The following is a 14,932-nucleotide window of genomic DNA, read 5'->3' on the forward strand; positions in this document are numbered from 1 at the left end:
TTCTTTCTTTTCCCTCTCGGGCCCAGGGTGCAATCTACTCGGCTTGCTGCTGCCCGCGCCGCGGACTGCCTGGGTCTGCCGGCGCGCGCCACCACGGCCTGCCTTTTCTCCTTTCACTGCAGGCACGCGTTCGCCATCTTGGCCACGCTGGTCGCCAGCTCCTCACGCCGAGTGCTCTGCCCTCCTCAGCCTCCCGAGCTACTGGAACTACAGACGGAGTCTCACTCACCCAGTGCTCAGTATTGCCCAGGCTGGAGTGCGGTGGCGTGGTCTGGCCTCGCGGCAGCCTCCACCCCCCAGCCGCCTGCCTTGGCCTACCAGGGTGCTGGGATTGCAGCCCCTGCCCGGCCGCCGCCCCATCTGGGAGGTGGGGAGCGCCTCTGCCCGGCCACCCACCGTCTGGGAAGTGAGGAGCGCCTCTGCCCGGCCACCCACCGTCTGGGAAGTGAGGAGCGCCTCTGCCCGGCCACCCACAGTCTGGGAAGTGAGGAGCGCCTCTGCCCGGCCACCCACCGTCTGGGAAGTGAGGAGCGCCTCTGCCCGGCCACCCACCGTCTGGGAAGTGAGGAGCGCCTCTGCCCGGCCACCCACCCTCTGGGAAGTGAGGAGCGCCTCTGCCCGGCCGCCCCGTCTGAGAAGTGAGGAGTGCCTCTGCCCGGCCACCCATCGTCTGGGAAGTGAGGAGCGCCTCTGCCCGGCCACCCATCGTCTGGGAAGTGAGGAGCGCCTCTGCCCGGCCACCCTGTCTGGGAAATGAGGAGCGCCTCTGCCCGGCCGCCCTGTCTGGGAGGTGAGGAGCGCCTCTGCCCGGCCACCCATCATCTGGGAAGTGAGGAGCGCCTCTGCCCGGCCTCCCATCGTCTGGGAGGTGAGGAGCGCCTCTGCCCCGCCGCCCCGTCCGGGAAGAAGTGAGGAGCGCCTCTGCCCGGCCGCCCCGTCCGGGAAGAAGTGAGGAGCGCCTCTGCCCGGCCGCCCCGTCCGGGAAGAAGTGAGGAGCGCCTCTGCCCGGCCGCCCCTTCTGGGAAGTGAGGAGCGCCTCTGCCCGGCCGCCCCGTCTGGGAAGAAATGAGGAGCGCCTCTGCCCGGGCGCCCCGTCCGGGAAGAAGTGAGGAGCGCCTCTGCCCGGCCGCCCCATCCGGGAAGAAGTGAGGAGCGCCTCTGCCCGGCCACCCATCGTCTGGGAAGTGAGGAGCGCCTCTGCCCGGCCACCCACCGTCTGGGAAGTGAGGAGCGCCTCTGCCCGGCCGCCCCGTCTGGGAAGTGAGGAGCGCCTCTGCCCGGCCGCCCCGTCTGGGAAGTGAGGAGCGCCTCTGCCCGGCCGCCCCGTCTGGGAAGTGAGGAGTGCCTCTTTCCGGCCACCCATCGTCTGGGAAGTGAGCAGCGCCTCTGCCCGGCCACCCATCGTCTGGGAGGTGAGGAGCGCCTCTGCCCGGCCGCCCCGTCCGGGAAGAAGTGAGGAGCGCCTCTGCCCGGCCGCCCCGTCCGGGAAGAAGTGAGGAGCGCCTCTGCCCGGCCGCCCCGTCCGGGAAGAAGTGAGGAGCGCCTCTGCCCGGCCGCCCCGTCCGGGAAGACGTGAGGAGCGCCTCTGCCCGGCCGCCCCGTCCGGGAAGAAGTGAGGAGCGCCTCTGCCCGGCCGCCCCGTCCGGGAAGAAGTGAGGAGCGCCTCTGCCCGGCCGCCCCGTCTGGGAAGTGAGGAGCGTCTCTGCCCGGCTGCCCCACCGGGAAGAAGTGAGGAGCGCCTCTGCCCGGCCGCCCCGTCCGGGAAGAAGTGAGGAGCGCCTCTGCCCGGCCGCCCCGTCTGGGAAGAAGTGAGGAGCGCCTCTGCCCGGCCGCCCCGTCCGGGAAGAAGTGCGCCTCTGCCCGGCCACCCATCGTCTGGGAGGTGAGGAGCGCCTCTGCCCGGCCACCCATCGTCTGGAAAGTGAGGAGCGCCTCTGCCCGGCCACCCATCGTCTGGGAAGTGAGGAGCGCCTCTGCCCGGCCACCCATCGTCTGGGAGGTGAGGAGCGCCTCTGCCCGGCCACCCATCGTCTGGGAGGTGAGGAGCGCCTCTGCCCGGCCACCCATCGTCTGGGAGGTGAGGAGCGCCTCTGCCCGGCCACCCATCGTCTGGGAGGTGAGGAGCGCCTCTGCCCGGCCACCCATCGTCTGGGAGGTGAGGAGCGCCTCTGCCCGGCCACCTATCGTCTGGGAAGAAGTGAGGAGCGTCTCTGCCTGGCCGCTCCGTCTGGGAAGTGAGGAGCTCCTCTGCCCGGCCGCCCTGTGTCTGGGTAGAAGTGAGGAGCTCCTCTGCCTGGCCGCTCCGTATGGGAGGTCTACCACGGAGGCCAGAAGCGATGTGGGGGCTGGACGTGGTGGCTCACGCCTGTGGTCCCGGCACTCTGGGGGGCGAGGCGGGTTGATCACTTCGGGCTAGGAGTTCGAGACCAGTCTGGCCAACTTGGCGAAACATGAAGAATACAACAGACAAACCAACCAACCAACTCAGTGACAGCAAAACAGGTCTACCCTGGAGTCATACTCTAATTTTTTCTATTTTCTTCCCTTTCTGATCCTTTATCCCACTTTCTTTTTCTTCCTCTTCCTTCTCCCTCTTCTTTGTCAAATAGAGGATTGAATTATCACTGATCCATATAAAGTCCCTCTCTCATTTATTTTAACTCCCACCCCCCATTTCTATTCCCCGACTTCCCATGTGCAACCTTCCTAATATGTTTGATACGCATCTTTTTGTTTGTATGTATTTTTAGAAAATGTTGATTGTTTTTGTATGCAAAAATTAATAAAAAAAAAAAAAGAAGTTTATGGTTTTTTCAGTAGAAGACAGCTCAAACAAATTAGATGATTGTCGTAATTTATCCTTTTTTCTTTTTTAGTTGTTATAGCTGCTGATGGAGTATTGAAGGTAGGACTATTTCTTTTACTTAAAAAAATTGTTAATTTCAGATGTAGATTTTTGTAACTGATAATTCCTTAATTAGCCAATAAGTAGAAAGTTGATGCTGATTCCTGTTTTCTTAGATCTGTGACTTTGGTGCCTCTCGGTTCCATAACCATACAACACACATGTCCTTGGTTGGAACTTTCCCATGGATGGCTCCAGAAGTTATCCAAAGTCTCCCTGTGTCAGAAACTTGTGACACATATTCCTATGGTGTGGTGAGTTCATTTCTCATTTCTTGTTTACTAAAAGAAATACAAAAAGCAAACACTCTAAAGAAGAGAGATACAGTTTAACATGGTTTTATTTTTATTTGAGACCGTACTGCTGGTGGAATGCCTGAAGCAGCACCATTGGACAACGCTTCCTAGTTGCCAAAATGTTTAATCATTTTTAATCATTGGAGTTATTTTGTCCTGTGTTGAGAAGAAACCAACACCACTTCCAAGAAACAAATTAAATGGAATCCGAGATAGTGTTGGGCTCCACTTTGCCTGTGAGAATGATTTTTTGCAGGGTGGTAATGTGACTGTGGACTATCTCTGTAATTTCAATGAAAATGTGGATCATTTGGAATAGGACTTCATTGTAATGGATTGCTTAAACAGTATAAAATCACCAATAGATCTGGCGAGCAAGTTAATTACCAGGAAACTTTTGAGTCTCAACTATTAAACTGATTCATTGGTTTCTAAAAGTCCAAAAGAAAATGTACTTAGCACTTACCAGATGACCTTGTCCATGTCTGCTGCCAGTCATAGAGTAGCAGTGACTATCTGAAGCGTGACTCTAAGGCATTACATAAGAATCACAGCAGAGCCACATAGAGAATAGACTAATGAGGGGGTGGAGTGCTCAAGGAAGAGACCACAGGAATGAATCAGTTAAGGAGTAGAAGCTCCTGGAGGAGGAATTTGGAGATGGGCCATTTCCTGAGGAATAGGTTATACCTGTATTATCAGAGAGAAGGAAGTGGAATGAGAGAGTTCTTTGCTGGAGGAAGGAATTCATTTGTTGCCTTTTGATGAGGATAAACTTTTCCCTAAAATGTTACGTATTCTTTAAAAAGTCCAAAACAGTTTTAGAATTCCCTATCTTTACATCTCATACTGCCCTGCTATTTATACTATTATACTGCCCTGCTGTTTATACTATTACTTCTAAAAGGGCATTTTCATAGTAATGGGTAAAGAAGCAGCTTGTTTTAGGTCCAAATCAGCATGTCTCTTCGTCCTGAACCTCTGTGTTTTCTTACTGCAGGTGGTAGCCAATGACACAAGAGGAGATTCACGTTGTCAGATCTTTTTTTTTTTTCTTGATTCGGTCTCTAGGTATTTAATGCTGGCTTCACAGGTTTTGGACTTGTTCCAGTGACTAGCTCTTTGTAAATCATAACACATCCTATGTATACTAAATTAATAAAGATTAATTTTGTTAGCTATTGAAAAAATCATTTCAAGAATGAAATATATGTTTTTGGCCGAAGGCTAGAATTTTAAAGGTCAGAAGGCAACAGTAACATCAGGCTTAATACCTGATATCCAAAAAAAGAAAAAAAATCAATACCTGATACCCCTTGATTCTGGTTTCTAAGAATGAAGACTATAAGCTATTACAGACAGTGATCAAATATTTCTCATTGAAAAAAAGAAAAAACAAAAGTTTCAGAGGAGACTAGCTTATAAAACTGGTCTCCTATGTCAAATGTTACTACATTCTAACCATCATACATTCATCTGTGAGATATTCTGAAAATGGTGTATTTGTAGCAATTTAAGACTCTGTAAGATTGTTTTCTCTTGTGAAAGTGCATTCCTTCATTTATAACCAAATGTTTATTTACTGAGTCACACACCACCTGAGAGTAATTTAAATTTTTCTTAGCCTGCTTGTTGGGAATGGCATCTCGTTTTGTCCTGTAGAAATAGGAACAAGCAAACTTTTTCTCGAAAGGACCAGATAATATAGATTTTTGGCTTTGAGGGCCACTTACAGTCTCTGTTGCATAGTCTTCATAGATGCTATAGTTGGCTTTTTGTTTCTTACAACCCATCAAACATGAAAAAGCCACTCTGAATTCTGCAGCAGGCCATCGTTGCAGGCACCTCCGTGGAACAAGAGGGCTTGGGAAGATGAGCAGTGTGGTTTAGGAACGTGGCTTGTTTAAGTCAGTGTTTCAGCTGACTGTTCAGAGTGGCTCACCAGGAGCCCACCGCTCCCACTCCTTTCATGTGCATGTGTATATAAATGTATATAAACATGTTTGTTGGTGTTAGGTATATATGTATGTTGGTTATAGTTATTGTAGATGGTTATAGCTTTTAAATTGTTTGGCACATTTATATGAACTAGAAGACTTTTGAGGTTCATTTTTGCACTTATGAGTCCACACACATACAGTGCTTTTACTTTTAAAATTCTCCCCAAGTCTTTGAATTTCCTTATCTCAAAAAATTTTGACCTTAAGACACAACTATACATAGAGTGAACTTTTAGTCTCAATATTATTTCATATATGAAAACAAACTTTATGCTGCCTTCTTTCAAAACCTTACAGTTGCCAGGGCTTTGGTGTGAAATGCCCCCCTCTGCTTTTCCTGAGATGAAGTACAATCTTAGTACCAGTAGCCAAGCACAAATTCCTTTTCACACATAAACTATAAAAGATGTTAAGAGGTGACTTCTGTTTGCAGAGCTTAGGATTTTTTTCCTGTATCATTTTAAAATCTCTTCATACATTCCACATTGACCCCATTTCTTAAACATAGTTTGAGTCAACCTTTCTGGAGCTGCACATTTTCAGTGTTTTTTATTAAAAATCTTTTCACTTAAGAAACTATGCGCCACATTTCAGCAGAAGGGCTTGAACACGTCTCTTTGTGGATTAGCTTTTCTTTATACTTGTGTGCTGACCCTACCTTTGCTTGGTTTGGTTTGGTTTTGGAGGGATTTAACAAAGGCTTAACAAACCATCCTATCGAGTAACTTCATTTACTGAAACAAACTCGACCACCAGCCACTGAGCATTTCCAGTGTTGCTCTGTATTTACACACTGGATGTTGCTCTGCAGAACCTGTCCGCCCCATCATGTGATGTGGAATATCAATTCTGCATTCATGCTAGAGCCTTCCCTTACCTGGTGGAAATAGAAATGCCATTTCAGTGAGTCTGTTTTAAAACAGCTTCTGCTGTGTGACTATCTTGAAGACAGAGGTTTGCTTGGAATGCTGGTTTGCCTCTCAGAATGTTGTGTCAGAATTCCATTCAGAAAAGTGTACAGATGCTAATTATACACAAGAACTCAGGACTGTATATGTTGGTGCAAAAGTAATTGAAGTTTTGCCATTTAAAAGTAATAGCAAAAACTGCAATTACTTTTGCACCAACCTAATATTTAATTCTGACGTCTTCTCATTCTGTTTGTTCTAAATAAACACCATTAGTGAAAGAAAAAAATACAAAGTATGCTTTCCAGCGACTTTTTATTTAAACAATCACAGATTTTTTTTTTTTTTTTTAATGAAGAAAGCATTATGTATTCAAAGTAGATGTTATAGAAAAGAGGAGGTGAGGATAGTTGTTAAGGTTGGGACCATGTTAGTTTTAGAAGTTTGTGGTCCATAAACTTGGAAAATGATACCTATTTTAATTCAAAATGTGGTTATTTTGAATTTTTTATGTCTTTTCAAAAATAGGTGAGTAGCCAAGACTCCTTTGTCAGTAGGAGCATTTATTTGCATTAAATTTCCTGTTGTTCATTGGGAGTCTGTTCTGTTCACTGAAACCCCCTCTACACACAGCAGTCACATACAGATGAATAAGACCATTAAAAAAAAAGTTGTTTTTGAAATCCACCCAAAAAACTGCAATATATTTTTGCTTTTTGTTTTTCTAATTTTTTAGACTGCTGTAACAATTTAGCCCCTACTACTCCCAAAACTACCAGCCCTCCCCAGGTTGATAAACCTTTGTTGCTTCTTAACAAATGGCAAGACTCACTAACCTTATACTGCCTTAAAATAAATGTGCTGTGAATGCCATAAGTGGATTTTATGATCCTTGCTCTTAAGCTGGTAAACTTTGCTAGGCAGGCAATTGTTTCCCTCCATTTTATAAGAAATGAGATTTTTCTGCCCTCTTACGAGAATTTCTCTTGGAGGACTGAACCTGGAAGAGTGTTTGTTATCCACAAAAAAAGAAAAGCAAAAATCACTGAAAGAATAAGCCCTCTGAGAACACGAGGCCTAGCCTCTCTTAAAAAAGAAAAAAAGCTATTCTAATGACAATGCAGAAAGGATTACCTTCTTAGAAGCTTCTCAGCCAAAACCAGCCTTGAAAACAGAGTGGCTTAAGAGACAGCATGGCTGCCTGGCTTGTCTGTGAGCACTGTTCCAGAACAAGCTGGGCTCAGGTAATGGCTTTCTATTGTTTGGAAAAGAAAGGGCAGAAAAAGTACGTAGTCTTTTCCAAGTTTCTATTCTGTAAACTGAAAATAGAAGTTTTCCTTGTGAGCACAGTTTAAATGTGAGGACGTCTCAATATAAAATAAAATGAGTCGGAAAATATTTTTAAGGTGAAAGATCACAATGATATTTGGCCTGAATCCTCATAACTGGTATTTTTAGGCATCATTTAATATATTTTTAGACCTCCAAGTGACTTCCTCAATAAAGTTACTTTTGTATGCCAAATGTCATTTTTGTTTAGTGTAAAAAAAAAAGCTGATGTCGTATCTTATACCACCTGCTTTTTGTTACATTCCCGAATCCAGGGAATTAATAAAAGGAAATCATGAGATGTGCTGATACTGGAATTAAACTAAAGACCTCATTTGGGCTTCAGGACATAGCAGCTAATGACGCCACCTCAGACACTTTTACATCCATCAAGTAACTCCCTCAGCTGTAGTTAAGCTCTTCAGAGACACAGAGGGAGTCAAATGAAACTGGCTTATTTTTTTCTTTATTTTTCACAGTTAGAGCTCTCAGAGAGATATAACTTAAATTTTATTAGATTTTGGACATTTTCCAGCAGAATATTTTGGAATCAAGAATGACGTAAATGTTTTTCTGTTGTTGTCCCCCCAAACTCTTGGATGTGCAATTTACTTCACAAAATTCAGTCTGTGCATGTGTGCACACGTGTACATGCATGTATCATACCTGCAGGCCAAACTCAGAAGAGGCACTGCTCATCTGTGCGTTTGGGGGTCTGGAGCGTTTGATTTATTGGAGGCTAACTCCCTGTTCCCATTCTCCTTAGGAATGCCACATCCATTAATTTACTTGCCCTTCATATCCTTTCCCCTCCCCAGCCCTAGCCCCCTGTGGAGTGGTAATTGCAGCCAACTGAGGGGCTCCATTTCCTGCTCAGCCCTCTTGCTGCCCAGCCTCCCTCCCTGTGTAGGTCAGGGTGATTGCATACCTGTTCTGTCAACCTTCCTTTACGTGTGGTGTTCACTAGAATTGTCCCCTTGTGGGATGCCCCTTACCTTTTCCTAATCACTTGTGTGACTCAAATAGAATTATTCAGTAGCTCCTCTAAAGGAGTACCTTACACACTTGATTAAAAGCCCAAAGAGGCCTTCAGTGAATTTCTTTTCTCCTGCTTGAGCCGCATCTGCCAATTTCCCTGATTTTCCTGCTAATTATCTTCGTATTAGCCAGAATTCATTTACTATGTTATGGTTGAAATGAGACTGAGCACTGGCTGAGGAAATAGTGGATATGGAGTGAAAGGTTTCTATGATTTGCTTGACTAGAGTATGTGTGCTCCATCTACGTTCCTATTAGAAAAGAGCTTTTGTTTTTAAAACAAGGGAAATCTGAGTCGAAGCCACTGGTTCTCTTCCTGCTTCTCCCAGGGCGCCATACCTAAGACAGGGCCTGTCGCATTCTCTCTAGTACTGTCACTTTCCCTTCACTCACATTAAAAGGAGTCAAGAGCCTGACCTTCGGGGTGAGCCAGCAGGTTCACAGTCTGGCTCTGTCACTGGATAACTGAGTGTCTTTGGGCAAGTTTTTTTTTTAACTTCTTAAATAGTTACCTCACCTATAAAATAAGGGTAATATGTATCCAGTAGGATTGCTATTAATCATGGTAATATATGAAAAGGGCATCTGGAATATAATAAGTACTCAATAAGTGGTGGTTTTATTATTAGGACTATTACTGATAAAACTAGAATTGTTTTTGCACTTTACAGAGTATTGGTAGACTCACATTTTTGAACTCCATTTGTATAAATAGGGAAAAGTAACATAGTGTACAAATCTCCATTACTCAGTGTTTCAAGAGAACCCAAAATCAGCAGTATTCCTAGCATCGATTAAATGTGAGGACGTCTCAATATAAAATAAAATGAGTCGGAAAATATTTTTAAGGTGAAAGATCACAATATTTGGCCTGAATCCTCATAACTGGTATTTTTAGGCATCATTTAATATATTTTTAGACCTCCAAGTGACTTCCTCAATAAAGTTACTTTTGTATGCCAAATGTCATTTTTGTTTAGTGTAAAAAAAAAAAAGCTGATGTCGTATCTTATACCACCTGCTTTTCTTTGGGCATTCCACTCAGATTTAATAATCATACTGATATCAAGAACTGCACAAAGATGAACACACATATAAGCTCACATTCACATAGTCAGCTTATATGTATAGAAAGTGTTTATTACATCTTAGAGTATGGTATGATAGATTATATTGTAGGTAGATGAAAATAGATCCCTTAGACCGACTCATTTTGAGGGAGATTTCTCCAAAATCTAAAATGTAACATGTAAAATCTAAATATTACAATTTTGCAAGTATCTACCATTGTGGGGTAGGTACGTTAGCCAGTGATTTGGATTTGGGGCTCAAGTTATTTCTGATGAGACCATTATTGAACCTTTAAAAATATTGTTGAATTCCCAGTTATTATTTCCTACACAAATGTGTCAGAAATTGAAGGCAGAAAGAGTTTTAACTAACAAAATACAAAATCTAATTTGTGAGAACATAAAAGTTCTGATAATTTATGAGATGACATTAAATCAGTCAGGCCCATTGGTTTCATAAAATTTTAAGTCTGGCTCTAGATGTCCTAATTTCTAAACCAGGTTTTTTCTTTATAAAAAAGAACCTAAAAAGTATTTAATATATGGAAGTTGTGTGCATGAGCATAATTGTTTTGCCCAAGTTTCTACAGATGGGGTTGGTTGTGTCTGGTAATTAGATACAATTACATGTTAGATAAAGTTTCAGTAATATGTACCAAAAAATATAAAGTACGAGAATAAAAATTCCATTTTCTTTTTGTTCCAGGTTCTCTGGGAGATGCTAACAAGGGAGGTCCCCTTTAAAGGTTTGGAAGGATTACAAGTAGCTTGGCTTGTAGTGGAAAAAAACGAGGTAAGACTACGTTTCTCCATTCAGGTACATAGATCAGAAAACAGTATTGGGGTTTTGCAAAAGACTTTTTCATCTTCTTCAAATTGAAAGTAAGTTCACGCTTATGGAAAGATTAGCAGTAGGAGCTAACACAAAGGGTCAAAGTGATGTTATTCCTCATGAATGGACCCTTTACATCTAATTGTTGCAGCTTCACGTCGTGATGCTGTAGATCAAAAATTGTACAAGTACTGTACTAGTTTCTCAGTCTCAATTGTAAAACCTAGGGGTTTGTTCTTAGTGATGAAAGAAGCCATTGCGTCCAAGGTAGGGGAACAGTTTAACTCCATCTCCTGCGTTTAGGACATCTTTTTTACTGGCCGGGAGTTGATATATCTGTAAGAGACCTTCAGCTACTTCAACTTACCTCTCCCAGCAGGAGTCACTATAGTACAAGAAACTGTCGCTTAGATGAGAATTTCAAAAATAAAAGAAGAAAAAATAGTTTCAAAAAAGGGAAAAATTACAGTTTTGCCACCTACGTTGAACACTACATTGAAGATGAGCTCCTCACTGGAATTGGCGAGGCAGTGGCATAACTGTTCGCTTCTTCATGCAGAGCCTTTCCATTTCAAAAGAACTTCAGTGGCGTAAACACCGTTTGTGCTGTGTCCCCAGCCTCGCTTCTCTTCTTCCCACAAATTGAGGCTTTCAGTTAGTTGGACCTATGAGCCTACATCAGAGAACATGGTACATTCATATCAAAGAGAGCAACTACATTTTGAAAGGTTTAAAATTGTGACTGAAACGCACAGCCATGGAAATTCTCAGCATAAGGATGAAGCATCCAATATCAAGGTATTATGAGAACTTAGATCATGTAATGGAAGCAAGCAGTTGTCTTTGCAATGCAAAACTACTTTATTTCACAGAACTTCTTCATTTCCAAATCTTATGTGTGCTCTCCACAAAGGGTAAGACTGCAACCTTAGAATAAAATAATTTGCAAAAAGGTGAATATATAAAAATATTCCCTTTTTAATGCTCTAAAAGAATTACATTGATCTGCGTCCCAGGTGAATGCAGGAACAAACTAGATTAATCAAAAAGCTGCTATTGACTAGGAGAAACCAAGTTTCCATCTTTTAGATCACATAATCCAGAGTTACCATATAATTTTTCCTCCTGATTCATTGGGAGTGGATGAAATGTTGATGATAGCTGAAACTGATGGGAAAGAGCTGCCAGTTTAAGAAATGAAAAGGAGTTATATGCAAGAATGTGCCTTACTCATTGTTTCACAGGAGGTGTTCTGTTTTAATTAAAAGTGCTAGTAATTCCTCATGTGCTATTAAATAAGATCTTACACACAGGATAACTGATATTGTCGTGATACGAGGACACACTTGTTTCTGTTCTATTTCTTTTGCCAGTAAGATGATTAGAGATCTGGTTCTGGGTTTACAAATGAAAGCAAAGAAAATTACTGACCTTGTGTAGACTCTGGAACCAAAACATTCAGTGTAATCTTTTCCCTCTGCACTATTCCAAGATAAACTAGGAGAAAGGTTATTTTTTTGTTTTGTTTTGTTTTTGTTTTTTTAGCTAACTGGACCCTCCAAGTATAAGACAGAATAATTAATATTTTTAAATAATAATTTATCTAAAGGGTGGCAGAATAGATATAAATTTAAAGTACTTTTTAAAACATTGGGGTATCCGTGAAGGATTTTTAAAGCTGAAGAAAAAAATGAGTTTAGAAGCTGCCCGGATAGTTGACTTGAGGATTGGAATCACCCATGAATAACCTTCAGAACCTCTTCAACATTATACACGCAGAAGCAATCTTTTTTCTCCCCAGAGATCTCAGAAAGTAGAGTTTACTATTTTATTCATGATATGTTCTGATGATCAGCTAATAACTGATGAAGACTACTCAAATACTTCCCATACTGTATTCATTAAATATAATAATAAGTTGAAAAAAGCCTACATGGTGAAATACACTTTCTCAACCTTCTAATGAACTTCAGTAAAATTGGGTATTACAAGAATATTTATCTGCTATTCTCATTCTGTACAATATTTGTCAAAAATATGGAAATTAAGTTTCAATGTAATTTTCAATATCATCATTTAAGAAGGTATCTTCATTTCACCTCACAAATGGAGGTATCCATTTCCAAAATAAATTCTGTTGACATAGCATTAAGATAATTCACACAGGTTTATTTCATTTCATAACAAAATTGAGGCTTTGACTGAAATATAATTTACAAAATCCCTTCAACTTCTAATTCTTTTACTATATTTTTACTATTGAATATTTTGGGTTATGGGTTGAAAAAAGAAAGTCGTATTTTTAACAGGCCTCATTTAAAGAATGACATGTTCAAGTGTTCGGGAAGACATTTTAAATGTTATCTAGTCATCTATAATATCTATATCCAAATATTAGAGTTGTCTTTTAACTTTTTATTTTGAAATAATTATAGATTCACAGGAGTTTGCAAAAATATTACAAAGAATCAAAAAATTAGCTGGGTGTGGTTGTACATACCTGTAGTCCCATCTACTGGGGAGACTGAGGTAGGAGGATCCCTTGAGTCCGGGAGGTCAAGGCTGCCACCATTATCACACCACTGCACTCCAGCCTGGGTGACAGAGTGACACCCTGACTCAAAAAAGCTTTTTTATTTTTAGTTGAAATGGGGTTTCACCATATTGGCCAGGCTGGTCTTGAACTCCTGACCTCAAGTGATCCACCTGCCTCGGCCTCCCAAAGTGCTGGGATTACAGGCATGAGCCACTGTGCCCAGCCAAAAAAGTTTTTTAAATTAACAAAAACTAAAGAAATTTGTGTACTCTTCACCCAGCTGCCCTCACTGATGAAATCTTACATGGCTGTAGTATACTGTCAAGACCAGGGAATTGAGATTGGCGCCATTACTCTTACCCAGACAATAGACCTTATTCATTTTCACCATTTAAGATTACTTTTTGCATCTATAGAAAAATCAATACTTTCTAAAAATTATATCTGAAGATCTTTGCTTCTAATCCCTTAATAATAAAATAAGATGTTTAGGCAATCATATTTCTAATATTAAATCCTATTAAAACTAGATTCATAAAGCACTGCTAAACTTTACAAAGTAAACAATGAACCTTTATAGAAGGCATGAAATTAAGAGGGCATTACTCATAAATTTTTTAAATGGAACAGATAGATATATTTGCTTTTGTCATTTCCATGGAACTCAATCAGTGATCATTCAGAATGTTCTGGTAGCATAATTTCCATTTTTATAAATACTTAAATTCTTACTTACAGTGTTTGTTCTAAATAACGAAACTATTTGACGGACAGAAATCTTCATAAGACTTAATCCACTGTTCTTGACTATACTTTAGAAAAAGATAAAAATTTGACTTAAAAAAAATTTTACATCTTATGTAGAAAATGGTGCAAAAATGAATATGGTCTTTAAAAAATGTCATGCCTAATTTAGTGATTGGGAAATATTTTAATTTGAAACTTTTATTTAAAAATATTTAAGTTTTAAGTAGTGTTGCAAACCTGGTGCTAAGATCTGGTTATTTCAGAATGTTTTCATGTATTAGGAATGCCCACAGTTATGTAATCAGGACTTAAATACTTTGAATTCTATTTTAAAGTACTTTTTAACGCACCAAAATAATCCATTGCATAAAGTGTCTGAGTCCAGATTTAACTGATATTTGGCCATGTCAGATTATTTAAAATAATTGTGTCTCCTTGTGTAATGACTTTGATGTGGTATCTAAACACTTTTTCGGTAAGAAAAGATCACAGAAATGATCATCCTCCATATTCAGCCAGCTCACATTCAGTTCTCAGGAAAATGTTGAGACAAAGTTGTATTGAAAAATGTTACCCTTGACGAAAACTCATTATTTTTAGTTACAGAGTACATTCAAGTGCATAATTGGAATTATAGTCTACTTTTATTAATTCCCAGCCCCCAACCATTTTATATTTAAAAAAGTAAACACCTGAATTTTTTTTTAACCTTCATCAAAAGGTCTGCAGTTTACAGTAAAATAATAGTACAGTTTAATACATCTTGTCCTATTCTGTGAAATCACAAGACTAGAGGTTTAAAAGTGCTTCACACGGCCTTTAGTTTGGAGAGAGTTGTTTTGTTTTTCAACTTTGCTTTGTTTTGATTTTAGGATTATCTGTAATTCAAAGTACAAGTTGTCAGTTTTCTTGTCAAGGCAACTATGTTTCTAGTTTCTCATAGCCTCCCCCAAATCCAGCTAAGTTCAGTTTTAAGTTTTTTATTTGCAAAACTTCTTTGGCAAACAAAACTGTGGAATAAGTCTTAATACTTCTTAGTACAGCAGTTCTCAACTCTATCACACCCAATGCTCAGTTTATAACAACTATGTTAACAACCCCTTACACTCCCTTGAGGTGAAATTCAAAGGTAACACAACTACCTACACACATTATATTGTAAGTTAACATAATGCTCTAACTGTAATATAGAAGAGAAATAAATGAAAGATGTTTTTCAGTGTACAAATGCTCAAACATGACCACACCAGAGATGATGGAACAGCTTTAGG

At 41.4% G+C, this 14,932-nt stretch overlaps 1 protein-coding gene and 1 long non-coding RNA gene across 5 annotated transcripts in view; one reads left to right on the plus strand and one right to left on the minus strand.

Moving 5' to 3' along the window:
• Positions 1-14,932, plus strand: part of MAP3K20 (mitogen-activated protein kinase kinase kinase 20) — a 204,406-nt gene that overhangs the window by 124,537 nt on the left and 64,937 nt on the right. For all 4 annotated transcript variants that reach the window (XM_063644683.1, XM_055289760.2, XM_063644684.1 and 1 more), the window contains exons 6-8: positions 2,877-2,905; positions 3,022-3,159; positions 10,253-10,339. In XM_063644683.1, the coding sequence (XP_063500753.1) occupies positions 2,877-2,905; positions 3,022-3,159; positions 10,253-10,339 (254 nt within the window). The remainder of the gene's footprint in view (positions 1-2,876; positions 2,906-3,021; positions 3,160-10,252; positions 10,340-14,932) is intronic.
• LOC129488060 (uncharacterized) overlaps positions 7,878-14,932 on the minus strand; it is an 86,485-nt gene continuing 79,430 nt past the window's right edge. The window contains exon 6 of the long non-coding RNA XR_010122165.1: positions 7,878-11,051. This is a non-coding gene — a long non-coding RNA (uncharacterized lncRNA). The remainder of the gene's footprint in view (positions 11,052-14,932) is intronic.

The sequence above is a fragment of the Symphalangus syndactylus genome, chromosome 8, assembly GCF_028878055.3.
Source record: "Symphalangus syndactylus isolate Jambi chromosome 8, NHGRI_mSymSyn1-v2.1_pri, whole genome shotgun sequence".
In the NCBI taxonomy this organism is placed as follows: domain Eukaryota; kingdom Metazoa; phylum Chordata; class Mammalia; order Primates; family Hylobatidae; genus Symphalangus; species Symphalangus syndactylus.